The following is a 27546-nucleotide window of genomic DNA, read 5'->3' on the forward strand; positions in this document are numbered from 1 at the left end:
AGGACAGGGTACATTGTGGTTGTAATATTTGCATTGAATTCTTAAAATATTTTAGAATCAATTGAAAATGAAAGGTGTGATTTTATGTAAGTGAATAGTTTTTAACTTTAATTTCCCATGTTTAGGCGTTTACTACAACACGAATGCACATGCTGTCCTGAGGTGCGACCCTTTTATACCTTTCCAGATCTGGAGCAGCACATGAGGAAACAGCATGAGCTATTCTGCTGTAAACTGTGTGTCAAGCACTTAAAGGTTTGTACAAACATCTTTATATTATACTTTCAGTGGAACAAGTCTTAGATTTATCTGTATTCTACTTTAACTATTTTTACGTACTATGATTTTATGAGTTTAGTGAAGTAGTTGCCTTTGTAACTGTCAGTACCGCTAACTCGTTATTTGTTAGCCAAACAAATAATCGCCTAGATTACGAGTTTTGTCGGTAATGCTGTGCGGTGCTAACAAGCAGTTTTCCCTCACCGCTCACCTACAGACAACGCTGGTATTACAGGTCCTTACAAACCTGGCGTTAGCCGCAAAAAAGTGAGCGTAGAGCAAAATTTAGCTCCACATCTCATCTCAATACCAGCGCTGCTTAAGTTAGCTGTGAGCTGGCAAAACGTGCTCGTGCACGATTTCCCCATAGGAATCAATGGGGGAGAGCCGACTGAAAAAAAACCTAACACCTGCAAAAAAGCAGCGTAAAGATCCTAATGCAGCCCCATTGATTCCTATGGGGAAACACACTTTATGTCTACACCGAACACCCTAACATGAACCCAGAGTCTAAACACCCCTAATCTTACGCTTATTAACCCCTAATCTGCCGCTCCGGACACCGCCGCCACCTACATTATACTTATGAACCCCTAATCTGCCGCTCCCAACATCGTCACCATTATATTAAAGTTATTAACCCCTAAATCTAAGTCTAACCCTAACACCCCCCTAACTTAAATATAATTTAAATAAAATTCCTATCATTAACTAAATTATTCCTAATTAAAACTAAATACTTGCTTGTAAAATAGAAATAAACCCTAAGCTAGCTACAATGTAACTAGTAGTTATATTGTAGCTAGCTTAGGGTTTATTTTACAGGTAAGTTTGTATTTATTTTAATTAGGTAGAATAGTTATTAACTATTTTTAATAGCTACCTAGTTAAAATAAATTCAAATTTACCTGTAAAATAAATCCTAACCTATGTTACAATTACACCTAACACTACACTATAATTAAATTAATTCCCTAAACTAAATACAATTTAAGTATGAAAAAAAACAAACACTAAATTACAGAAAATAATAAAATAAGTTTTTTTTTTAAACTTATTACACCTAATCTAATCCCCCTAACAAACCCCCCCAAAATAATAAAAAGCCCTACCCTATACTAAATTACAAATAGCCCTTAAAAGGGCCTTTTGCGGGGCATTGTCCCAAAGTAATCGGCTCTTTTACCTGTAAAAAAAAAAAAAAAGTACAATACCCCCCCCCCCCAACATTAAAACCCACCCAATACCCCCTTAATAAAACCTAACACTAACCCCTTGAAGATCACCCTAACTTGAGAAGTCTTCACCCAGCCGGGCCGAAGTCCTCAACGAAGCCGGTCAGAAGAGGTCCTCCAGACAGGCAGAAGTCTTCATCCAGGCGGCATCTTCTATCTTCATCCATCCGGCGCGGAGCGGCTCCATCTTCAAGACATCCGACGCGGAGCATCCTCTTCAAACGAAGTCCAACTGAAGAATGAAGGTTCCTTTAAATGATGTCATCCAAGATGGCATCCCTAGAATTCCGATTGGCTGGTAGAAAAAATCCTATTGGCTGATGCAATCGGCCAATAGGATTGAAGTTCAATCCTATTGGCTGATCCAATCGGATTGAGCTTGCATTCTATTGGCTGATCAGCCAATCGGAATTCAAGGGACGCCATCTTGGATGACGTCATTTAAAGGAACCTTTGTTCTTCAGTTGGACTTCGTTTGAAGAGGATGCTCCGCGTCGGATGTCTTGAAGACAGAGCCGCGCCGGATGGATGAAGATAGAAGATGCCGCCTGGGTGAAGACTTCTGCCCGTCTGGAGGACTTCTTCTGGCCGGCTTGGATGAAGGCTTCTGCCCGTCTGGAGGACCACTTCGCCTGGCTTCGTTGAGGACTTCGGCCCGGCTGGGTGAAGACTTCTCAAGGTAGGGTGATCTTCAAGGGGTTAGTGTTAGGTTTTATTAAGGGGGTATTGGGTGGGTTTTAGAGTAGGGTTTTAATGTTGGGGGGGTGGTATTGTACTTTTTTTTTACAGGTAAAAGAGCTGATTACTTTGGGGCAATGCCCCGCAAAAGGCCCTTTTAAGGGCTATTTGTAATTTAGTATATGGTAGGGCTTTTTATTTTTTATTTTATTAGGGGGATTAGATTAGGTGTAATTAGTTTAAAAAACTTAATTTTCTGTAATTTAGTGTTTTTTTTTTTTTTTTTTTTTTTTTTTTTCGTACTTTAGATAAAAAAAAAAATTAAATTTGTTTTTAATTGTATTTAGTTTAGGGAATTAATTTAATTGTAGTGTTAGGTGTAATTGTAACTTAGGTTAGGATTTATTTTACAGGTAAATTTGAATTTATTTTAACTAGGTAGCTATTAAATAGTTACCTAGTTAAAATAAATACAAAGTTGCCTGTAAAATAAAAATAAACCCTAAGCTAGCTACAATGTAACTATTAGTTATATTGTAGCTAGCTTATGGTTTATTTTATAGGTAAGTATTTAGTTTTAAATAGGAATAATTTAGTGAATTGTAGTCATTTTATTTAAATTATATTTAAGTTAGGGTTAGGGTTAGACTTTAGATTTAGGGGTTAATACATTTAATATAGTTGCAGCGACGTTGGGGGCAGCAGATTAGGGGTTAATAAATGTAGGTAGGTGTCGGCAATGTTAGGGACGGCAGATTAGGGGTTAATATAATTTAACTAGTGTTTGCGATGCGGGAGTGCGGCGGTTTAGGGGTTAATATATTTTTTTTTTATAGTGGCGGCGATGTCTGGTTCGGCAGATTATGGGTTATAAATATTTTTTTAGTGTTTGCGATGTGAGGGGTCCTCGGTTTAGGGGTTAATAGGTAGTTTATGGGTGTTAGTGTACTTTTTAGCACTTTAGTTAAGAGTATTTTTATACTACGGCGTTAGCCCATAAAACTCTTAACTACTGACTTTTAAATGCGGTATCGGTCTTGGCAGGAGAGGCTGTACCGCTCACTTTTTGGAAGACTCGTCATACCGGCGTTATGCAAGTCCCATTGAAAATATAGGATACGCAATTGACGTAAGTGGATTTGCGGTATTTTCGAGTCTGACCAAAAAAGTGAGCGGTGAGCCTGTCATTTCAATTTATTTTGGACAAAACTAGTTGAAACTGGTTGCTAGTTTTTAAAACTAATAACTAACAAATATGAAAATGAATGTTCTAATTACTATGGTATAAGTTACTTGGGCACCATAAATATACCAAATGTCCCTGAGTTGTAAAAGGAATCTCTATGCTATGCGGTTATATACTACTTTGCAATTTTTCTTAGGTTTTATTTTATAGAGGTCATCTTTATTGAAGAACTTTTCCTTCTAAAATCAATATGGTTCTTAATTTAGTTGGCCCATTTAGCTTAAAGGGAATACTAAACCAATTTTTTTTTCTTTCATGATTCATATAGAGCATGCAACTTTCTAATTTTACTCCTATCAAATTTTCTTCTTTCTCTTGGCATCTTTATTTGAAAAATTAGGAATGTAAGCTTACGAGCCGGACCATTTTTGGGCCCTGGATAGTGCTTGCTGATTGGTGGGTACATTTAGCCACCAATCGGCAAGCTGAACCAAAGATGGGCCGGCTCGTAGGTTTACATTCCTGCTTTTTCAAATAAAGATACCAAGAGAATGAAGAAATTGATAACAGGTGTAAATTAGAAAGTTGCTTAAAATTTCTGCTCTATCTGAATAATAAAAGAAAAAAAATGGGTTGTGTCCTTTTTTAAATATTTTAAAATATTCCTTATCGTGCATGTGGCTTCTAATAGCAAGACAATGTAATTCAATCATGTGTTTTCATGTTGCCATCCCCTAGAACTTTACCTATGAACGGAAGTGGTACAGCCGAAGAGACCTCGCTCGCCATCGCATACACGGCGACCCAGAAGACACATCCCACCGCGGACATCCGCTTTGCAAGTTTTGTGATGAACGTTACCTCGATAATGATGAGCTGCTGAAACACCTACGCAGAGACCACTACTTCTGCCACTTCTGTGATTCTGATGGGGCTCAGGAATATTACAGGTGTGTTGTAAAACTCATAAATATAAAATATACTTTTTCTGTTTTAATGTAATTTAGCTTCAAAAGTTGTGGCCTTTCTAATTCTTTGAACTGAAAAGGCACACGGCTTACTTCTCAAGGCTAACCACGCTACATATCAGTTTTATAATTTGGCTATAACTGAAAACGATGCACTTTATGCTAACATCATGACAAGGGCAAGCCTTGTCAGCTGCAGACTCAAGCCCAGGGTGGCTTCTCTAAATGAGAAAAGCATGGGTGGAGTTTGGCTATTGAAAAATTAATGCACCAAACAAGATTTTTCTTTTAACCTCTTAACAAATGCATAACGTACAAGGTAAGTCGGTCTTTTAAGTGGTTTACTAGTGCAGCTCTGCCTCACTTCTGACATTGGCAATACCTGCACTATTTCCAAGTCCTCTAATGGGGTATGTGAATGACCGCTGACTTACAGGGTACTTCAGTAATCCTTAAGTGGCTAAAAATGTTTAGACTTGGCTGATATAAAGATGGCTTAAAATTAGCATGGATAAAGTTTTTTATATATATATATATCTATATCCTCTTCTTTCCTTGAAGTTTCTACCTATCTACCATAGAGTGCACCCAGGCAATACACACTTGCAGTGAGTTCTTGGATCCCCAAACTAAATATATATTTATTTATTTTTGTCACATGTATACTTCATTCAATCGTTACTTTTTCCATTACAGTAAAGTCAAAATTACACTTTTATAGATTGAATAGAGCATGAGGTTTTATACAACTTTCCCTATTACTATTATCAGTTTTGCGAAGTTCCTTCGGTATCTTTATTAAAGAATAATCCTATATGAGCTCAGGAGCATTCATATGTATTTAGCCATCTGGCAACAATGTGTGTGTTTTTTTTTTTTTTTTAATTTTTTATTGAGTACCACCAAAGTACCGCTAACAGTTTTAAAAAGGATTATACTGCAAATACCTCATTTTAGTGCCATTTTATTGCAATGTGGACCACTCTTGGATCCATTGTCTTGGTGTAGAGCATAGAGATAGGGAATACATTAAAGTAAAACAGGAAAAAACAATGATGTAACGTAAATGTTATCAAGTGTGCTGGTTAATGACCGCAACTAATCTGTTCCATGTCGGTATAAAAAATAAGAATAAAAGATAGCCTGCTTAGATCTATATCTTTTGAAAGAGAAGCGGTATTATTACTGACTAGATAGTAAGTAAGGGCGTTATTTGCTATATCGTGTGTATTAAGAAGTACCCCAGGGAGAAAGTTGTGTATATATTGAACATGCACTTAGACACCCCAGTGGGGGTAATAGAATTAAATCCTTAAAACAACAGCAGTTTTTTTGGATCTTTACTTCGGGAACTAGGATCCCTGCAGTTTTAAATAGTGAATGGGATGTAAAACTGTTTGACTAAAGTTGTGTATAATTTGCTATTCTTTACCTTAATGGAATGTAAAACTGTCCTAGGATTAAAGTTATGCATACATTGTAAATGGCTACCTTAAGTGGGTAAATTGCTTGTTTAATCACGGTCACTATGTTTTATTCTAATTTGCAAATCACAGGATGTGTATAAAATGGTTCTCCTTTAGCTTAAATATTATAAAAATAACTGCATATTTTCCACTCAGTAAATTGTATATACTAACTGATAGACAGATAAGGGCCATTTATACACACGTGTACAAAGCGAACAGTAGCCATAAACAGGATAAGGAAGTTTGCCTTCAATAGCAGTGTTTATCTAAGTAGTTAAAGGGTTAATTCTAACACTATACAAAGGGGGGTGTTTATTGCCCTATATAAGCATGCATGGTAGTTCCCGAGCCCATAGGTCATTGAGGAAGTTACGTTATCACAGACGAAACATGTTTGACCTGTTTGCTTCCACTTCTGTTTTGATCTGATTTGATCTTTGCTGCTGTTTTTATGAATGATTTACAAAAGAAATGAACACTTGTTTTTACACACATGGATTCGGTATACATCTGAGTGCTGGGAATTCTATGTTGTTGTGTATATATTGGGTGGCGTCTAGTGGCATAAGTAGAAGTGCAACGCTCAAATAGATGTAAACAATTTCATTATATCCTGTTAGTAGAATATTAGGGGCTACTAATTGTACAAGATGTATCTTCGCTTTCCTCCCTGCAGTCCCGGCCGCTGATTACCAGAGAGAAGCTGCTGTCACCCCAATATTATTGCGTGTTAGAATTATTTTGGAGTAAATGCAAATTAGTCTTCTTAAATTAAGTTAGGGTAATTGTACCCCCAAATCTTATACTGTATACTGATAATAATGGATATAGCTATAACAGTAAAACAAATCTTTCTAGTAAATAACATGGATATCTCTCTGAGTGTCTATTAGGTGTGCATTGTGCTGCCGTGAGTATGAGGCTCGATCGGAGGTGTTTTTATAAGCATACGAAGTGGTAGTAATCCCAGATAGGTGTTTCACAGAAGCCCCCCACAAACTCCTGTGGCCTGCGATGATTGTTTTTCCATCCGTGAAGACCTGCCTGTCGCAACCAGAGATGCACTGATCTGTTGCACTATGCCTGGTGTTGTAGACCTTGTAAGAGATGTCTCAAGGGTCTTCTGGCTCCTCCGGTAGACTTAGTGTGTGTTGATCTCTGTAGAACGGTGATAGCTGTCTCTAAGCGATGTGGCCCTCCTTGCTTGTGGTCTGTTATAGAGAGGGTGGAGTCCTGCGGTCCACTTGCAGCTGAGGTAGGAACTTGATTAGCATGGAGTTTACCCACTAGGAAGTTGAAGGGAGCTTTGTCAATGAGTTCTTGGCAAAGCGTTTCAAACTTGTGCCAATGAGAGATGGTATCGTCTGGAAGCGGTATGTCTCATGTGGCGGCCATCTTAATAGCAAGGTGATGTTTTTCTTTTTTTCTTCTTTTTTAGGTGATTTTTTTTTTTTTTTTCTTATAAGGGTCTTAGATTCCTCTTTTCAATTGTAGATCTCTTGTGAGTAGAGTTGATAGGGTCCCCAGCAGACTATCTTATGCAGTATGTTGCAGCTGAGTACCTCTGATGACTGAGGGGGGAAAGCACCACCTATAATGGGCCGCCGCCCTAGGCCTCAATTGCCTGCTTCGGGGCTCCGGTTTCAAGAATACAGCTGGCTTTGTTATTTTTGTAAAGCCCTGACGTAGTGGAGTGCTTTAGGAAGGTAGAAGAGTGATTGTCGCTGTAATATTTCTCCTCTGAACGGCGGTTTAGTGAAGATTCAGCAGGACCTCTGAAAAATGCGATCTCAGAAGTACAATTTTATGTAAACCTCAATGGACAGAAACACTAATTTCAAAGGGGGCCTGTCTTTAAGTGCATTTTAGAGAATAATTGATGAGGTTGATTATAATAATAGTAAGAAAATGTACATGCATAACATTACTAGATTTTAATAGTTATCTCAAGGTCAGAACTGGGACACTTTAATTTCTGTGCAGCTAGAATGGCCAGCATACCGGCTACACCACTTAAAGGGACTTGGAACCCCAATTTTTTCTTTCATGGTTCAGGTAAAGAATATAATTTTAAACAACTTTCCAATTAACTTCTATTATCTAATCTGCTTCATTCTCGTGATATAATTTTGTGAAAAGCATATCTAAATAAGCTCAGTAGCTGCTGATTTGGTGGCTGCACATAGATTCCTCGTGTGATTGGCTCATCCATGTGCATTGCTATTTCTTTAAAAAGGATATCTTAAAAAAAATAAAGCAAATTAGATTATAGAAGTAAATTGGAATGTTTATTACATTTGTATTCTCTGATTCCTGAAAGAAAATGTTGGCTTCGTGTCCCTTCAAGCACAAGTTTTTCAAGTGTTTACAACTAAGGTCCTTTTCGTGCAGTGATTATCCCTTCCTACGAGATCATTTCCGCGAAAGCCATTTCCTTTGTGAGGAGGGGAGATGTAGCACGGAACAGTTTACACATGCTTTTCGGACTGAAATCGATTACAAAGCACACAAGACCACTTGCCACAGCAAGAATCGAGCTGAAGCAAGGCAGAACCGTCAGATTGACATTCAGATCAATTATGCACCACGTCACAGCCGCAGGAATGAAGGTAAGGAGCTTCTTGCTTGTGTTGCAACAAAGAGAGGTTTTGTGTATCTTTTTTTTTTTTTTTTTTTCCCATTGTAATAATTGGAATGGAATAAATATACTAAGTGTTGAACTTGTGCTAAACACCACAACCTATCCCTCCTTTTTAAGCATGTATCCGAATTTAAATATGAAAATGAGTAATCTGCCAAATCTAGCATCAACATAAGGTTTCTACAGCATTGCGCTCTTATTTTCTGATTCACCATAAATGCAAAATAAAGAAGGCCAGCAAATAGACCACTACAATTAATGTATTTGTTCTTCACAAAACAGAAGCATTTTTATTGTAGTTAATTCAGTCAGCTGTAAATACTATTTTATGTATAAAATGTACTTTTGCAAGTTATTCATGTGTGTACACCATTTTATCATTACCAGTAATATCTACTTATTTAATAAACCTTATTAGTGTTATGGCCTAAATTTTTATTTTTTAATATAAATTAAAACAATCACTTTTATTTAAAAAAAAAAGTTTGAAAGAAGTGTGTATTAATATGTATTTTATTTGACATGATTATTTCTTGTGAGTGCTACGTCGCCCTGATCCATAATGATCAAGTACACTCACCATTTAAAAACATCTTATTTCTCAGGGATTCTTGGAGGAGAAGACTATGAAGAAGTTGATAGATATAACAGACAGGCAAGACCATCAAGGGGGGCAGCTCACGGAGGGCAGCAGAACAAGAGGGGAAGCTGGAGATATAAACGGTTCGTCTGTAATTTTGTGTATATATATATATATATATATATATATATCAAATTACCCTCTATCCTCCTAAATCAAATGTGTGTGCTCACATCCAGGATTATTTAGAAATCCAGACTTTTGCATGACTGTTTTAAAAAAAATAAAATAAAAAAAAAATACAATTATTAAAAAAAAATTCAATTATACAATTATTCCTGAAGCACATTGGAATTAAATCTGTCTAGTTTGGTTTAGAATCTCAGCGTGTTAATATATTGCATTGTATCTTTTCTATGCAAAACTATTTCATACAATATTTGCTTTATATATTATAACCTACAGAGAGGAGGAAGACCGAGAGGTAGCAGCTGCAGTACGGGCATCCGTAGCGGCCAGAAGGCAAGAAGAGATGGTTAGGAAACCTTTGCAAGATAACCTAGAAAATTCAAAATCTAGGAAGGAAGAAACACGGGATCCTGAGGAAAGTCGAAAACCCAAAACTGTCCTCAAATCAACAGGAGATTCTATGGGTGAGTTGTGTACTAATGCCATACTTTAAATCCTTCTATATTATATGGAGGGTAATAATGTAGGAGTTGTGCAGTTAGAGGATCATGTTGCATGGTCACCTTTCTCTTGTAAGGTGTATCCAGGCAACGGATCATCCATTACTTGTGGGATATTCTCCTTCCCAACAGGAAGCTGCAAGAGGATCACCCACAGCAGAGCTGTCTATATAGCTCCTCCCCTAACTATCACTACCAGTCATTCTCTTGCAGCTCTCTACAAGATAGGAAGTAGCTAGAGAGATGTGGTGAATTTATGTAGTTTATCTTCAATCAAAAGTTTATTATTTTCAAATGGTACCAGAGTTGTACTGTTTTAGCCTCAGGCAGAAAATAGAAGAAGAGTCTGCCTGTGGTCTTTGATGATCTTAGCAGGTTGTAACTAAGATCCATTGCTGTTCTCACACATAACTGAAGAGATGAGGTAACTTCAGCTGGGGGAATGGCATGCAGGGTCTCCTGCTATGAGGTATGTGCAGATTAAATTTTTCTAGAGAAATGAATATGCTAGAAAATGCTGTTAATACCGGATTTATTTAAGGTAAGCCTGATTACAGTGAATTAATAACGACTAGTATCATGCTTGCTGTAAAAGGTAATATTCTTATTACTTTCTCACATTACTGAAAATAAGATAACGTTTGCTGGGAGTGTTTAAACGTTTTTTTCTACATATTGGTGATACAACTTTATTGGGGCCCAGTTTTTTCCACATGGCTGGCTAGATTTTGCCTAGGGATAGTTTTTTATGGCCCTCTCACTGTGAGTACAGGTTGGCAGTTTGTTGTGACTGTTAAAAAAAACGTTTATAGTTTTTTTGATCCGGTTTTGAAACTAAGGGGTTAATCATCCATTTGCAAGTGGGTGCAATGCTCTGTTAGTCTATTATACACACTGTAAAAATTTCGTAAGATTTACTGCTTTTTATCACTGTTTTTCAATTTCTGACAATTTGTTTCTCTTAAAGGCACAGTACTGTTATTTTTTGCTTGTTTACATTTATCAAAGTGTTTTCCAAGCTTGCTGGTCTCATTGCTAGTCTGTTTAAACATGTCTGACATACAGGAAACTCCTTGTTCATTATGTTTAGAAGCCATTGTGGAACCCCCTCTTAGAATGTGTACCAAATGTACTGATTTTACTTTAATTTATAAAGATCATATTCTGTCTTTAAAAGATTTATCACCAGAGGAAATTGACAAGGGGGAAGTTATGCCGACTAACTCGCCCCATGTGTCAGAACCTTTAACTCTGATTCTGATATGTCTACATTTAAATTTAAGCTTGAACACCTCTGTGTGTTGCTCAGGGAGGTTTTAGCTACTCTGGATGACTGTGACACCATTATAGTGCCAGAGAAATTGTGTAGATTGGATAAATACTATGCAGTGCCTGTTTACACTGATGTTTTTCTAATACCTAAAAGGTTTTCAGAAATTATTACTAAGGAATGGGATAGACCAGGTGTACCGTTCTCTCCCCCTCCTATTTTTAAGAAAATGTTTCCAATAGATGCCGCTACACGGGACTTATGGCAAACGGTCCCTAAGGTGGAGGGAGCAGTTTCTACCCTAGCTAACCGTACAACTATTCCCGTCGAGGACAGTTGTGCTTTCCTAGATCCAATGGATAAAAAGTTAGAGGGTTACCTTAAGAAAATGTTTATTCAACAAGGTTTTATTCTCCAGCCTCTTGCATGCATTGCCCCGGTCACTGCTGCTGCGGCCTTCTGGTTTGAGTCTCTTGAAGAGGCCTTACCGGTAGAAACTCTATTGGATGATATACTTGACAAGCTTAAAGCGCTTAAGCTAGCCAATTCATTTGTTTCTGACGCTGTTCATTTAACCAAACTAACGGCTAAGAACTAAGGTTTTGCTATACAGGCGCGTAGGGCGCTATGGCTTAAATCCTGGTCAGCTGACGTTAATTCAAAGTCTAAGCTTCTCAACATTCCCTTCAAGGGGAAGACCCTATTCGGGCCTGGACTGAAGGAGATCATTTCTGATATTACTGGAGGAAAAGGTCATGCCCTTCCTCAGGATAGGTCTAATAAATTAAGGACCAAACAAACTAATTGTCGTGCCTTTCGAAACTTTAAGACGAGCGTGGCATCAACTCCCTCTAATGCAAAACAAGAGGGAAATTTTGCCCAGTCCAAGCCGGTCTGGAGACCTAACCAGGCCTGGAACAAAGGTAAGCAGGCCAAGAAGCCTGCTGCTGCCTCTAAGACAGCATGAAAGATCAGCCCCCGATCCGGTAACGGATCTAGTAGGGGGCAGACTTTCTCTCTTCGCCCAGGCTTGGGCAAGAGATGTCCAGGATCCCTGGGCGTTGGAAATTGTGTCCCAGGGATATCTTCTGGACTTCAAAGCTTCTTCCCCAAAAGGAAGATTTCACCTCTCACAATTATCTGCAGACCAGATAAAGAGAGAGGCATTCTTACATTGTGTTCAAGACCTCCTAGTTATGGGAGTGATCCACCCAGTTCCAAAGGAGGAACAGGGGCAAGGCTTCTATTCAAATCTCTTTGTGGTTCCCAAGAAAGAGGGAACCTTCAGACCAATCTTAGATCTCAAGATCCTAAACAAATTTCTCAGGGTCCCATCTTTCAAGATGGAGACTGTTCAAACCATCCTACCTATGATCCAGGAGGGTCAATACATGACTACCGTGGACTTAAAGGATGCTTATCTTCACATTCCGATACACAAAGATCATCATCGGTTTCTCAGGTTTGCCTTCCTAGACAGGCATTACCAGTTTGTGGCTCTTCCCTTTGGGTTAGCTACGGCACCAAGAATCTTTACAAAGGTTCTGGGGTCACTTCTGGCGGTCCTAAGGCCGCAGGGCATAGCAGTAGCCCCTTATTTAGACGACATCCTGATACAGGCGTCGAATTTCCAAATTGCCAAGTCCCATACGGACATTGTTCTGGCATTCCTTAGGTCTCATGGATGGAAAGTGAACGAAAAGAAGAGTTCTCTATCCCCTCTCACAAGAGTTTCCTTCCTGGGAACTCTGATAGATTCTGTAGAAATGAGGATTTACCTGACAGAGGCCAGGTTGTCAAAACTTCTAAATTCCTGCCGTGTTCTTTATTATACTTCTCGCCCTTCGGTGGCTCAGTGTATGGAAGTAATCGGCTTAATGGTAGCGGCAATGGACATAGTTCCGTTTGCCCACCTACATCTCAGACCGCTGCAACTCTGCATGCTCAGTCAGTGGAATGGGGATTACACAGATTTGTCCCCTCTACTAAATCTGGATCAAGAGACCAGGGATTCTCTTCTCTGGTGGCTATCTCGGGTCCATCTGTCCAAAGGTATGACCTTCCGCAGGCCAGATTGGACAATAGTAACAACAGATGCCAGCCTTCTGGAACTCTCTGAAGGCTCAGGGGTCGTGGACTCAGGAGGAGGCACTCCTTCCAATAAACATTCTGGAACTAAGAGCGATATTCAATGCTCTTCAGGCTTGGCCTCAGCTAGCGGCAGTGAGGTTTATCAGATTTCAGTCGGACAACATCACGACTGTAGCTTACATCAACCATCAAGGGGGAACAAGGAGTTCCCTAGCGATGTTGGAGGTTTCAAAGATAATTCAATGGGCAGAGATTCACTCTTGCCATCTATCGGCTATCCATATCCCAGGGGTAGAGAACTGGGAGGCAGATTTTCTAAGTCGTCAGACTTTTCATCCGGGGGAGTGGGAGCTCCATCCGGAGGTGTTTGCACAGTTGATTCAACGTTGGGGCAAACCAGAACTGGATCTCATGGCGTCTCGCCAGAACGCCAAGCTTCCTTGTTACGGATCCAGGTCCAGGGATCCCAAGGCAGCGCTGATAGATGCTCTAGCAGCGCCTTGGTCCTTCAACCTGGCTTATGTGTTTCCACCGTTTCCTCTGCTCCCTCGTCTGATTACCAAGATCAAACAGGAGAGTGCATCAGTAATTTTGATAGCACCTGCGTGGCCACGCAGGACTTGGTATGCAGATCTGGTGGACATGTCATCCTTTCCACCATGGACTCTGCCTCTGATGCAGGACCTTCTACTTCAGGGTCCTTTCAACCATCCAAATCTAATTTCTCTGCTGCTGACTGCTTGGAGATTGAACGCTTGATTTTATCAAAGCGTGGTTTCTCCGAGTCGGTCATTGATACCTTAATACAGGCGCGAAAGCCTGTCACCAGGAAAATCTATCATAAGATATGGTGTAAATATCTTCATTGGTGTGAATCCAAGGGTTACTCATGGAGTAAGGTCAGGATTCCTAGGATATTATCTTTTCTCCAAGAAGGATTGGAGAAGGGTTTGTCAGCTAGTTCCTTAAATGGACAGATTTCTGCTCTGTGTATTCTTTTGCACAAACGTCTGGCTGAGGTTCCAGACGTGCAGGCATTTTGTCAGGCTTTAGTCAAAATCAAGCCTGTGTTTAAACCTGTTGCTCCGCCTTGGAGTTTAAATTTAGTTCTTCAAGGGCTTCCGTTTGAACCTTTGCATTCCATAGATATTAAAGGGACAGTATACTGTAAAATAGTTTTTCCCTTAATGTATTTACAATTGCCTTTTTTACCAACTGCAGAGTAAAAAAATGTATGAAAATTAGCTTTTTAAGGTTTATTTCTGTATATTAAAGCTCTGATTTTGTGTTTTGAAGCCACAGCCTAATAAAATAGGTTGAGCTTGTAGGTATAATCAGATCTCATTAATGTATCACATTGTGCACATATACCTGCTTCTTTATCTTATATCTGTCCTTAAAACAATCACCAATACTTTGAGAGAATAATGGAAAATCAACATTTTATTACCTTATTTCTGCTTTATCACACTGGGAGTGTAATTTCTTCTGCTGGCTGTGTTTACAAAGCTTATCTATAGCTGGTACGCGCGGCCACAAACTTTCAGAATAGGTGGGGATACCACATGCTAAATTAACAATTTCAAATGCCAATATAAGGGTAAAGGAGCTACTTGTAAACAATTTAATACACTCCAGCAGGTAAAGTAGATCATTGGGAACAAATTAAAGGGGAGAAATTTTTTGAGTAAACTGTCCCTTTAAGCTCTTATCCTGGAAGGTTCTGTTTTTAGTAGCTATCTCCTCATCTCAAAGAGTTTGAGTTATCTGCTTTACAATGTGATTCCCCTTATCTCATTTTCCATGCAGATAAGGTAGTGTTACGTACCAAACCTGGTTTTCTACCTAAGGTGGTATCTAATAAAAATATCAATCAGGAGATTGTTGTTCCGTCACTGTGTCCTAATCCTTCTTCAAAGAAGGAACGTCTTTTACACAATCTTGACGTGGTTTGTGCTTTAAAGTTTTATTTACAAGCTACTAAAGATTTTCGTCAAACATCTGCATTGTTTGTTGTCTACTCTTTCTTTTTGGCTAAGGAGTATAATACGCTTAGCTTATGAGACTGCTGGCCAGCAGCCTCCTGAAAGGATTACAGCTCATTCTACTAGAGCGGTAGCTTCCACATGGGCTTTTAAAAATGAGGCTTATGTTAATCAGATTTGTAAGGCGGTGGCTTGGTCTTCGCTTCATACTTTTTCAAAGTTCTATAAATTTGATGCTTTGCTTCTTCGGAGGCTACTTTTGGGAGAAAGGTCTTGCAGGCAGTGGTGCCTTCCGTTTAAGCGCCTGCCTTGTCCCTCCCTTCATCCGTGTCCTATAGCTTTGGTATTGGTATCCCACAAGTAATGGATGATCCGTGGACTGGATACACCTTACAAGAGAAAACATAATTTATGCTTACCTGATAAATTTATTTCTCTTGTTGTGTATCCAGTCCACGGCCCGCCCTGTCATTTTAAGGCAGGTGTTTTTTATTTTTAAACTGCAGTCACCACTGCACCCTATAGTTTCTCCTTTCTCTTGCTTGTCTTCGGTCGAATGACTGGTAGTGGCAGTTAGGGGAGGAGCTATATAGACAGCTCTGCTGTGGGTGATCCTCTTGCAGCTTCCTGTTGGGAAGGAGAATATCCCACAAGTAATGGATGATCCGTGGACCTGATACACCACAAGAGAAATAAATTTATCAGGTAAGCATAAATTATGTTTTTTGTAGGCCAACTAATGTTTCTAGTTATCATTGTGTGATGTCTTCATATCTTCTAATACTAAATTGCTATTGTGTGTAATATTAATAGGTCCAAGAGAATCCACTGATCAGTTGAATGCATCTAATGGAATTATGAATCCTTCATTTGGATCTGTACCAGCAGCAGCACCACTAACAAGGTATTTAATGTGGAATAGTTGCCACTTTATTTAATCAGCGTTTTAGGGATGTCTGCAATAAACGTCAACAAATCTTAAAGGGTCATATTTTATACCTTTTTTTGAATGTCCCATTTACTTTTGTCCTAATATACATTTCTGTCTCTACCATTCATATATTTAGAAGACGTGTTAATTTCTTTTTGTAGTGCTGTGAAGACAGCAGCTCCTGTTAAGTTGAAGGATGAAGATTTCCCAAGCCTTTCTGCTGTTTCTTCAGCCTCTTCTTCCAGTTCTTCAACTGTGTTCACCACAGGGCTTCCCTACTCATCTGCAAGGTCCTCCAATAAATTTCAGGAGGAGGATTTCCCAGCCCTGGTTTCCAAAATCCAATCAAACAAACCCATGTCAGCTGTAACGTCTGCATGGGCCACTAGTGCTTCCAAAAGCACAGCTAAAACACAAGCTCCTAGTGTATCTACTCCTATCAAAGGGTTGAAGAATTCTGCAGCCCAAGGCATTGGGAAAGGCTTTAAAAAAACGACTTCCAAACCTTCCTTTTCTGATGAGGACGACGACCAAAACGGAATCACTGCACAGGAATTCCGTAATGCCCCCACCATGATTGATATATCCAAACTGTTGACCTCAGCACCTCCTCAGACCAGTGGAAAGATTAGCAAAAAGAAGAGGGTTGGTTCAGAGAAGCAGGTCTCTGCTCCTACTACCCAACCTTTGGAAAACAAGCCTGCTGACTCCTCTCATAAAGAAAATGCAACAGAGGTTGAGCGCACTCCAACACCACCTGCCAACTCTATTCTTAGTGACAAATCTAACACTGTGGTAAACGGTCCTATGGAGAAGAAAGTATTAGAAAAAAGCAGTACCTCTAAAGATCCCCCAGGGTTTAAAAAGCCTGCAATATCTCCACCTCAGTTCCCCTTACCAGAAGAAGACTTCCCAGCCTTGGTGAATAGCAAAGTCCTACGGAAGCCACCCCCAGGTAAAATATTCAATGATAATTTCTCATAAATAGGTCTTGCTGGTCTTCAGGAAAAATATAAATATATTTAGGATGAGTGCTTTAAAGCGATATTAGATACCCAACATATATAAGCAGCTAAGCACGGCATTGCAAACAAGATTTATTCAAATCGTTTAACACTGATTTTGTTCTAGCATGATTTACAAAGTTTTGGCAATCCTAAGGCAGTTCAAGGATACATCCCTTAAAATGTCATAAGACTTCTTGGGATTGTAATAGAAAATACTTAAAGGGACACAATACCCAAATGTTGAAGCACTTGAAAGTGATACAGCATCTCTGTGTAAAAAAGGAAGATATTTTACCTCATTTCCTCAGCAGCCACATTTCATTGTAATTAGACTTTAAGTAGCTAATCAGGATGCTAGTCCCAGGACTTTCAAGGGAGCGTGCATCTGTCATGTTATTTCCCATCTCCTATGAATTTTCACAGGATTTCAATGAAATCTCATGAGATTACAGTAAAGCAAAAGTGTAACTTCAGCACTGATGAAGCTGTTTGATTTTTATAATATATCTATATCTCTATCTCCATCTATCTCCAGTTTTTGCAGAGAGATCTTAAGGTGATATTTTCTTGTCAGGTTTTTAAACATTTTCTGAATCAGTCAAGGGATTTAGCATACAGATTTTAGGTCCCTTTAGTTATGAGTAGTGCAACAATCTATGTTACCATTATCTCCCCCCCCCCCCAATGTGTTCCCCTAAATAATGGAAGTGCTGGGGCACGGGTGGCCATTACACAATTAGAGTAAAGAGTCAGTGTGTTCAGAGATTTTACACTTGTTTGATATGTTACTTTAAGTCAACAGAAAATGATAGTGTTTATATGTGCCTGTAAAGCCTGGTGGAATTCATTCTCTCCTCTCTAAAGGTATTGCGACAAACACAGCTTCAGAAGTATTATAAAGTAAACACAGTCAAAATACATTTTAAGGGGGATTCTTTTTGAATGTATCGTTAATTAAAAAAAAAAATTGTAAAATGTTTATTTCTCTTGTTAAGTGTGTTCAGTCCACGGGTCATCCATTACTTATGGGATATATTCTCCTTCCCAACAGGAAGTTGCAAGAGGATCACCCAAGCAGAGCTGCTATATAGCTCCTCCCCTCACATGTCATATCCAGTCATTCTCTTGCAACCCTCAACAAAGAAGGAGGTCGCGAGAGGAGCTGGAGTTTTTACTTAACTATTCTTCAATCAAAAGTTTGTTATTTTAAATGGCACCGGAGTGTGCTGTTTTTCTATCTCAGGCAGTATTTGGAAGAAGAAACTGCCTGCGTTTTTTTTTCTATGATCTTAGCAGGCGTAACTAAAATCCACTGGCTTTTCTCGACATTCTGAGGAGTGGGGTAACTTCAGAAACTGGGAATAGCATGCGGGGTCCTCCGCAAATGAGGTATGTGCAGTACTTTATTTTCTGGGAATGGAATTGACTAAGAAAATACTGCTGTTACCGTATGATGTAAGTACAGCCTTAAATGCAGTGGTGGCAACTGGTATCAGGCTGATAAATGTATGCGCAGTCGAGTTATTTTCTAGGGACTAGAATTTGACTGAGAAAATACTGTTAACACTGAAATAATACTTAAGCCTTCTCTGCAGTGGTAGCGACTGGTAGCAGGCTTAGTGATAGCTTTGCATGACATTGAAAAATGTTGTTTTTTAATAAAACGTTTACTGGCATGTTATTTGTTTTTGTGAGGTACATTGGTGATAAATCGCTTTGGGCATGATTTTTTTCCACATGGCTAACATATTTTTCTGCATGGAAACCATTATATCAGGGCTCCCACTGTTGTGATTGGAGTGGGAGGGCCCTTGTTTTAGTGCCTTGTTGCGCAGTTAAAATTCTTGCACACTCTTCCTGCTTCTTCCTCCTTGATCCAGGACGTCTCTAGAGAGCTCAGGGGTCTGCAAAATTCATTTGTGAGGGAGGTAATCAGTCACAGCAGATCTGTGACAGTGTGCTGACTGTGATTAAAAGCGTTAAATCTTAATTGATATCTGTTTTATCCGTTTTGGGTATTGAGGGGTTAATCATCCTTTTGCTAATGGGTGCAATCCTCTGCTAATAATACACTTCTTGTTAAGAATTGTTTAATTATATCTGTATTTTTGAAGCGCTGCAGCGTTTTTTATATTGCTTGTAAACTTATTGAAAGTGATTTCCAAGCTTGTTAGTTTCATTGCTAAGTCTGTTTAAACATGTCTGATTCAGAGGAAACTGTTTGTTCATCATGTTCAAAAGCCAATGTGGAGCCCAATAGAACGATGTGTACCAATTGTATTGATATTGCTTTGAATAAAAGTCAATCTGTACCGATAAAGAAACTATCACCAGACAACGAGGGGGAAGTTATGCCGCCTAACTCTCCTCACGTGTCAGTACCTGCGTCTCCCGCTCGGGAGATGCGTAGGATTGAGACACCAAGTACATCTAGGCTACAAATCACTTTACATGATATGGCTAATGTTATGAAAGAAGTATTATATAATATGCCCGAATTAAGGGGCAAACGCGATAGCTCTGGGTTAAGGACAGAGCGCGCTGATGACACGAGAGCCATGTCTGATACTGCGTCACAATTTGCAGAACATGAGGACGGTGAGCTTCATTCTATCGGTGACGGTTCTGATCCGGGGAGTCCGGATTCAGAAATTTTAAATTTAAGCTTGAGAACCTCCGTGTGTTACTAGGGGAGGTATTAGCGGCTCTGAATGATTGCGACACGGTGGCAATTCCAGAGAAATTGTGTTGGTTGGATAGATACTATGCGGTACCGGTGTGTACTGACGTTTTTCCTATACCAAAAAGACTTACAGAAATTATAAGTAAGGAGTGGGATAGACCTGGTGTGCCTTTTTCCCCTCCCCCGATATTTAGAAAACTGTTCCCTATAGACCCCACCAGACGAGACTTATGGCAGACGGTCCCTAAGGTGGAGGGAGCAGTTTCTACGTTAGCCAAGCGTACCACTATCCCGGTGGAGGATAGCTGTGCTTTCTCAGATCCAATGGATAAAAAATTAGAGGGTTATCTTAAGAAAATGTTTGTTCAACAGGGTTTTATATTGCAGCCTCTTGCATGCATTGCGCCTGTCACGGCTGCAGCGGCATTCTGGTTTGAGTCTCTGGAAGAGGCGATTCGCACAGAGCCGTTGGATGAGGCTTTGAGCAAAGTTAGAACCCTTAAGCAAGCTAATGCGTTTGTTTCAGATGCCGTAGTACATCTAACCAAACTTACGGCTAAAAATTCCGGATTCGCCATACAGGCGCGCAGAGCGCTCTGGCTTAAATCCTGGTCAGCGGATGTAACTTCCAAGTCTAAGCTACTTAACATTCCTTTCAAAGGGCAGACCTTATTCGGGCCCGGCTTGAAGGAAATTATTGCTGACAATTACGGGAGGTAAGGGCCACGCCCTTCCTCAGGACAGGGACAAACCAAAGGCCAAACAGTCTAATTTTCGTAACTTCAAGGCAGGAGCAGCATCGACTTCCTCCGCTCCAAAACAGGAAGGAACTACTGCTCGTTACAGACAGGGTTGGAAAGGCAACCAGTCATGGAACAAGGGCAAGCAGGCCAGAAAGCCTACTCCCGCCCCTAAGACAGCATGAAGACAGGGCCCCCTATCCGGAGACGGATTTAGTGGGGGGCAGACTTTCTCTCTTTGCCCAGGCTTGGGCAAGAGATGTGCAGGATCCCTGGACGTTAAAGATTATAACTCAGGGATACCTTCTGGATTTCAAAACCTCTCCTCCACAAGGAAGGTTCCATCTTTCGAGGTTATCGACAAACCTAGTAAAGAGAGAGGCATTTCTACAATGTGTACAAGACCTCTTAATCATGGGAGTGATCCACTCAGTTCCGCGATCGGAACAGGGACAAGGATTTTACTCAAATCTATTTGTGGTTCCCAAAAAAGAGGGAACCTTCAGACCAATCTTGGACTTAAAGATCTTAAACAAATTCCTAAGGGTACCATCGTTCAAGATGGAAACCATTCGAACCATCCTACCCATGATCCAAGAGGGTCAATATATGACCATGGTGGACTTAAAGGATGCTTACCTTCATATACCGATTCACAAAGATCATTATCGGTACCTGAGGTTTGCCTTTCCAGACAGGCATTACCAGTTTGTGGCTCTTCCCTTCGGGTTAGCCACAGCCCCGAGAATTTTTACGAAGGTTCTGGGCTCACTTCTGGCGGTACTAAGACCACGAGGCATAGCGGTGGCTCCGTACCTAGACGACATTCTGATACAAGCGTCAAGTTTTCAGAATGCAAAATCTCATACAGAGATAGTTCTAGCATTTCTGAGGTCGCATGGGTGGAAAGTGAACGTGGAAAAGAGTTCTCTGTTACCACTCACAAGGGTTCCTTTTCTAGGGACTCTTATAGATTCTGTAGAGATGATTTACCTGACGGAGTCCAGGTTATCAAAGATTTTCAATGCTTGCCGTGTCCTTCATTCCGTTCCAAGCCCATCAGTAGCTCAGTGCATGGAGGTAATCGGCTTAATGGTCGCGGCAATGGACATAGTGCCATTTGCGCGCCTGCATCTCAGACCGCTGCAACTATGCATGCTCAGTCATTGGAACGGGGATTGCTCAGATCTGTCCCCTTTGCTAAATCTGGACCAGGAGACCAGAGATTCGCTTCTCTGGTGGTTGTCACCGGTTCATCTGTCCAAAGGAATGACCTTTCGCAGGCCAGATTGGACGATTGTAACAACGGATGCCAGCCTTCTAGGCTGGGGAGCAGTCTGGAATTCCCTGAAGGCTCAGGGATCGTGGACTCAGGAGGAGAAACTCCTCCCAATAAACATTCTAGAATTAAGAGCAATATTCAATGCTCTTCTAGCTTGGCCTCCGTTAGCAAAGCTGAGGTTCATCAGATTTCAGTCAGACAATATCACGACTGTGGCTTACATCAATCATCAAGGGGGAACCAGGAGTTCCCTAGCGATGTTGGAAGTCTCGAAGATAATTCGCTGGGCAGAGTCTCACTCTTGCCACCTGTCAGCGATTCACATCCCAGGCGTAGAGAACTGGGAGGCGGATTTCCTAAGTCGCCAGACTTTTCATCCGGGAGAGTGGGAACTTCACCCGGAGGTATTTGCTCAACTGATTCGTCGTTGGGGCGAACCGGATCTGGATCTCATGGCATCTCGCCAGAACTCGAAGCTTCCTTGTTACGGATCTAGGTCCAGGGACCCGGGAGCGGTGCTGGTAGATGCATTAGCAGCCCCTTGGGTTTTCAACATAGCTTATGTGTTTCCACCATTTCCGTTGCTACCTCGGCTGCTTGCCAGGATCAAACAGGAGAGGGCATCGGTAATTCTGATAGCGCCTGCGTGGCCACGCAGGACCTGGTAAGCAGACCTAGTGGACATGTCGTCCTGTCCACCATGGTCTCTTCCTCTGAGGCAGGACCTTCTAATTCAGGGTCCTTTCAACCATCCAAACCTAATTTCTCTGAGGCTGACTGCTTGGAAATTGAACGCTTGATTCTATCAAAGCGTGGGTTTTCGGATTCGGTTATTGATACATTAATACAGGCTCGGAAACCTGTGACCAGAAAAATTTACCATAAGATATGGCCTAAATATTTATATTGGTGCAAATCCAAGAGTTACTCATGGAGTAAGGTTAGGATTCCTAGGATATTAGCTTTTCTACAAGAGGGTATAGAAAAGGGTTTATCCGCTAGTTCGCTAAAGGGACAGATTTCAGCTCTGTCTATTCTTTTACACAAACGTCTGGCAGAGAATCCAGACGTCCAGGCCTTTTGTCAGGCTTTGGCTAGAATTAAGCCTGTGTTTAAAGCTGTTGCTCCTCCGTGGAGCTTAAACTTGGTTCTTAAAGTTCTTCAGGGTGTTCCGTTTGAACCCCTTCATTCCATTGATATTAAGCTTTTATCTTGGAAAGTTTTGTTTTTGATGGCTATTTCCTCGGCTCGAAGAGTCTCTGAGTTATCTGCCTTACATTGTGATTCTTCTTATCTGATCTTTCATTCAGACAAGGTAGTTCTGCGTACTAAACCTGGGTTTTTACCTAAGGTTGTTTCGAACAGGAATATCAATCAAGAGATTGTTGTTCCATCATTATGTCCTAATCCTTCTTCAAAGAAGGAACGTCTTTTGCATATTCTAGACGTGGTCCGTGCTCTGAAGTTCTACTTACAGGCAACTAAAGATTTTAGACAAACTTCTTCTCTGTTTGTCGTTTACTCTGGACAGAGGAGAGGTCAAAAGGCTTCGGCCACCTCTCTCTCTTTTTGGCTTCGTAGCATAATACGTTTAGCCTATGAGACTGCTGGACAGCAGCCTCCTGAAAGAATTACAGCTCATTCCACCAGAGCTGTGGCTTCCACCTGGGCCTTTAAGAATGAGGCCTCTGTTGAACAGATTTGCAAGGCTGCAACTTGGTCTTCACTTCATACTTTTTCCAAATTTTACAAATTTGACACTTTCGCTTCTTCGGAGGCTGGTTTTGGGAGAAAGGTTCTACAGGCAGTGGTTCCTTCTGTTTAATGTTCCTGCCTTGTCCCTCCCATCATCCGTGTACTTAGCTTTGGTATTGGTATCCCATAAGTAATGGATGACCCGTGGACTGAACACACTTAACAAGAGAAAACATAATTTATGCTTACCTGATAAATTTATTTCTCTTGTAGTGTGTTCAGTCCACGGCCCGCCCTGTCTTTAAGGCAGGTTCTAAATTTTAAAATTATAACTCCAGTCACCACTGCACCTTATAGTTTCTCCTTTCTCGTCTTGTTTCGGTCGAATGACTGGATATGACATGTGAGGGGAGGAGCTATATAGCAGCTCTGCTTGGGTGATCCTCTTGCAACTTCCTGTTGGGAAGGAGAATATATCCCATAAGTAATGGATGACCCGTGGACTGAACACACTACAAGAGAAATAAATTTATCAGGTAAGCATAAATTATGTTTTTTATTTTACTTTTTTTTTTTTTTTTTTTTTTTTTTTTTCTTCCCCACTGCTTTAAAGGTGTTAAAATCAGTCAGTTTTTTTTTTTTTTTTTGTCCTGTGCTTCACTTTCTGTGATGAGATTATTTTTAGTGAGATTTTTTTCTGCAGGTCATTTTTAAATAAAATTTAATTTTAAATTAGGCAGTTACACTAAAGCACCAGTTACATTGCAATGTGTTGGTTAACTGAAGAATAACACCATTTTGTACGTTTTATAATATAGTGCAGTAGTTGAAAATTGCATTGCAAATTAGCTGCATACAAAAAAGACATTTTTAATTTTCTCTTGACTAAATTTTGCTACCTTTTCTCTTTGTCTACCATAAAAATGCAGTAATAAAAAAGATGCAATGCTCATACAAACGTCTTACATTCAGAGTAAATAGCATTGCAGACTGGGAAAGGCTAGGGTGGGTTCGAAAAAATCTCTTGAGAGCCAGTCAACAATCAGTGCGCTGCTGCTTTGCAGTGCTAATGCATATTTGACTGTTCACTTCAAGCAGCAATTTGCTCTGGATGCACTGTGTTAAGGAAAACTTACACAGTGCAGCCAGAACACTGCTCTGTTTGAAGAGAACTTTAAATTTGTTGTGCTGCTCCCCATTAGAAAGTACTAACAGTTTCTGAATGTGTCCTGTTTTTTCTGCAGACATGCTGCATTTTCTACGATTACACCTAAGATCTTTGTATGTTCTGCCTTGGGGCAAATGAGGCGTGTATATGTGTGTGTATCTATAGAAAGACAGACACACACACACACACACACACACACACCTATTAATGTATTTAGATTTTATAAAAAAGATACATAAGAGAATGTTGTAGAGGTTTATTCTTGAGCTATAAACTAGCAAAAACTTAATGTTACAATTGTCTTCATATCTCTTAATTTGCATATTAGACTTGTAATGCAGTTTCTTGCAGACATTATCTGTATTGTTTGTTTTACTATAGTCACTATTCACAGTTTCTAGGGTTGTACAAAAGTTTATCATTTGTTATAGAAAAGAATGAGGGATATGGCTGTGGCATTAGGTTGTTTTTGACGCCGGATTTATTGGTGTAAAAATCAAACGCATAAATAACAAATCTCACTGCATATTTATCATTCGTTTATAGAAACAAATGTCAAATAACAGAATTTTTGCACAACCATAATATTTTCCCCTTGAGGCATTTTACAGCTTTTAAAATCATCAGCACACAATATTTTGTTCCATAGCAGCACAATGCTGGATAGCTTTCTTGCATTTAGACAAAGTTGACAATTTTTCACCTTCTCTTCCTTTTTCTTACGTTTAGGGTTCTGTCCAGTAGTGGCGGTACCAGTGCTGACACCACCCCCAGGGTTGGCGACATCCATTGGAATGCCTCCTCCTGGCTTTAGTAATATCTCCCCTGTAGTCCTTCCTGTTGAGCCACCGCCCAAACCTGTGAAAGAGTAAGTAGTCCAGAGAGTAACAAATTGCAGTCTCTATTCCTGGTGAATCAATGTATTGAATTAAATGACAAAGGTGCCAAAGCAAGCCACATCGAACAAAAATTAGATTTTTATTTTATATAAAAAGTATAACTTGACAATATGGAAATGCAGGGGAGCTGCTTTATTGACCATTGCAGTTCTCAGTGCCCAACTGCTATGTTGTGATTTCTAAACAAGTGTTAAATGTATTGGCTGATGAGTCAACTCCCAGACCTATATTGGTACACAGGGACACACACACACCATTCACAAGTATGAAAATGAGCATCCTTTTTAAAAAAAAAAAAAAAAAAAAATACATTTTAAAACGTCCTCTATTTAGATGTTTGTAAACGGAAAAATACTATTAGGGCAAGATTTAGCAATTTGCGAGCGGACAGGATTCGCACTTTATCTCAAATTGTGGGGCTTATATGTTCCCCATATTTATCATTGCACAAGGGAGCACTTAAAACTCATTTCATAGCGCAACACTTCTGCCATATGTCTTATATCCTGGGGTCTAAAGTGGTGGAGGGTTATAACACTATTAAAAGACCACTACACACAGCAGAATTGCATAATCAGTAAATGCATAATAAAAAGATAATACAAAATCATTTTGTTTGAATTTTAAATGAGTAGATTTCTTTCTGAAACATTTCAGTTCTATTTTCCCTCCCACTTAATGATGTGACGGCCATCAGCCAATCACAAAATGCATATAGATTCTGTGAAGCTTGCACATACTCAGTAGGAGCTGCTGCCTCAAAGTGTGTATATAAAAACATTGTGCACATGTAGGTAATGGAACTGAATTTTAAAGTTGTTTAAAATTGTGTGCTCTATCTGTATCATGAAAGTTTAATTTCGTCTTGAGCGTCCCTTTTTAATAGTACATGTAAATGACACATGCTTACATATCCCTTTTGCATTTACAATTTCCAAAGCTTACAGTAAAAAATAAGAAATATCATAATTTCCAGTTTTATATACTTTTTTTTTTTTTTTTTTTGCCTTTTGAATCTTCATGAAAATTCCTATAAACTTGTAGCATCCTTCCACTGAGGGAATTGTAGTCTTCCAGTATATGAGTTCATAGTTTTAGTTAAAATAGTTAGTGGTAAGTTTATATATTTATTTTTAAAGACACAATGAGTCCACAGATTTCATCCTTGTGGGATTTCACCTCCTGGTCAGCAGGAGGCGGCAAAGAGCACCACAGCAGAGCTGCTATATATAGCTCCTCCCTTCCCTCCCACTCCAGTCATTCCCTTTGCCTACGTTAGTGATAGGAAGAGGTAAAGTGAGGTGTTAGATTAGATTCTTCAATCAAGAGTTTATTATTTTTTAAAGTAGTGCCAGAGAGTGCTACTTTGTCCTAGGGTGTAGCCACAAAGCTGATAGTCTGCTTATGGTTCCCTGGGGCTTATTTTGTAAGTAAATGGCGATCGGGAACTGCATATTCAAACGCCCACGATGGGCGGAGCTTGTGATGACGCCAAATTGGTTGCGCGCCTTCTTCTCTATTACTTCCGGTTATCGGAAGACAGGGGTAGATGTCTGCGCTTGGGGTTATGTGATCACTTAGTCATTTAGCGAAGCGCACCCCTTGTGGGTTTACTACTGCTCACAGAAGTGGATATGAGCGAGTATATGCCTAAATGTATGTCAGCTGTTGACTGATCAGTATCAGCTCAGTGATGAGGTTTCTAGCTTCCACTGACTCAATTTGTGCACATGGGCTAACATACACCTCAGCTGGGTTAGCTGAGGTGTAGTGTTGTTGGTTTTTTTTTTTTTTTTTTTTTCTAATTCTCTTATTCCTTCTCAACCTTTTCTGCCCACAGTAATGTTTTTAAAAAAAAAAGTAACTGTTTAAAATTTAAAGAGACAGTAACAGTTTTTTATGTTTTATTAAAATAATAATAATAAAAAATAAAGTTATGATTTTGCATGATTAATCATCCTTTATCTGTTTCCTTATGTTGTTGGGGAACTGCGATTCGAATAAAATAATTTTCTCTTATGAGTTACTAAAGTTAAGACTTTTGCTTGATTTTTTTATGTTTTCTATGTT

The 27546-nt window shown here is 39.7% G+C and overlaps 2 protein-coding genes across 2 annotated transcripts in view; one reads left to right on the forward strand and one right to left on the reverse strand.

The window, feature by feature from the left end:
- The window catches only part of SYNGR3 (synaptogyrin 3), a 398922-nt gene that overhangs the window by 94033 nt on the left and 277343 nt on the right, over positions 1 to 27546 (reverse strand). The window lies entirely within an intron of this gene.
- ZNF598 (zinc finger protein 598, E3 ubiquitin ligase) overlaps positions 1 to 27546 on the forward strand; it is a 69808-nt gene that overhangs the window by 12260 nt on the left and 30002 nt on the right. The window contains exons 4-11 of the mRNA XM_053694487.1: positions 126 to 255; positions 4117 to 4328; positions 8207 to 8424; positions 9062 to 9179; positions 9502 to 9689; positions 15885 to 15975; positions 16164 to 16957; positions 25307 to 25445. Of these exons, the coding sequence (XP_053550462.1) occupies positions 126 to 255; positions 4117 to 4328; positions 8207 to 8424; positions 9062 to 9179; positions 9502 to 9689; positions 15885 to 15975; positions 16164 to 16957; positions 25307 to 25445 (1890 nt within the window). The remainder of the gene's footprint in view (positions 1 to 125; positions 256 to 4116; positions 4329 to 8206; positions 8425 to 9061; positions 9180 to 9501; positions 9690 to 15884; positions 15976 to 16163; positions 16958 to 25306; positions 25446 to 27546) is intronic.

The sequence above is a fragment of the Bombina bombina genome, chromosome 11 (genome assembly GCF_027579735.1).
Source record: "Bombina bombina isolate aBomBom1 chromosome 11, aBomBom1.pri, whole genome shotgun sequence".
NCBI classification, from domain to species: Eukaryota; Metazoa; Chordata; class Amphibia; order Anura; family Bombinatoridae; genus Bombina; species Bombina bombina.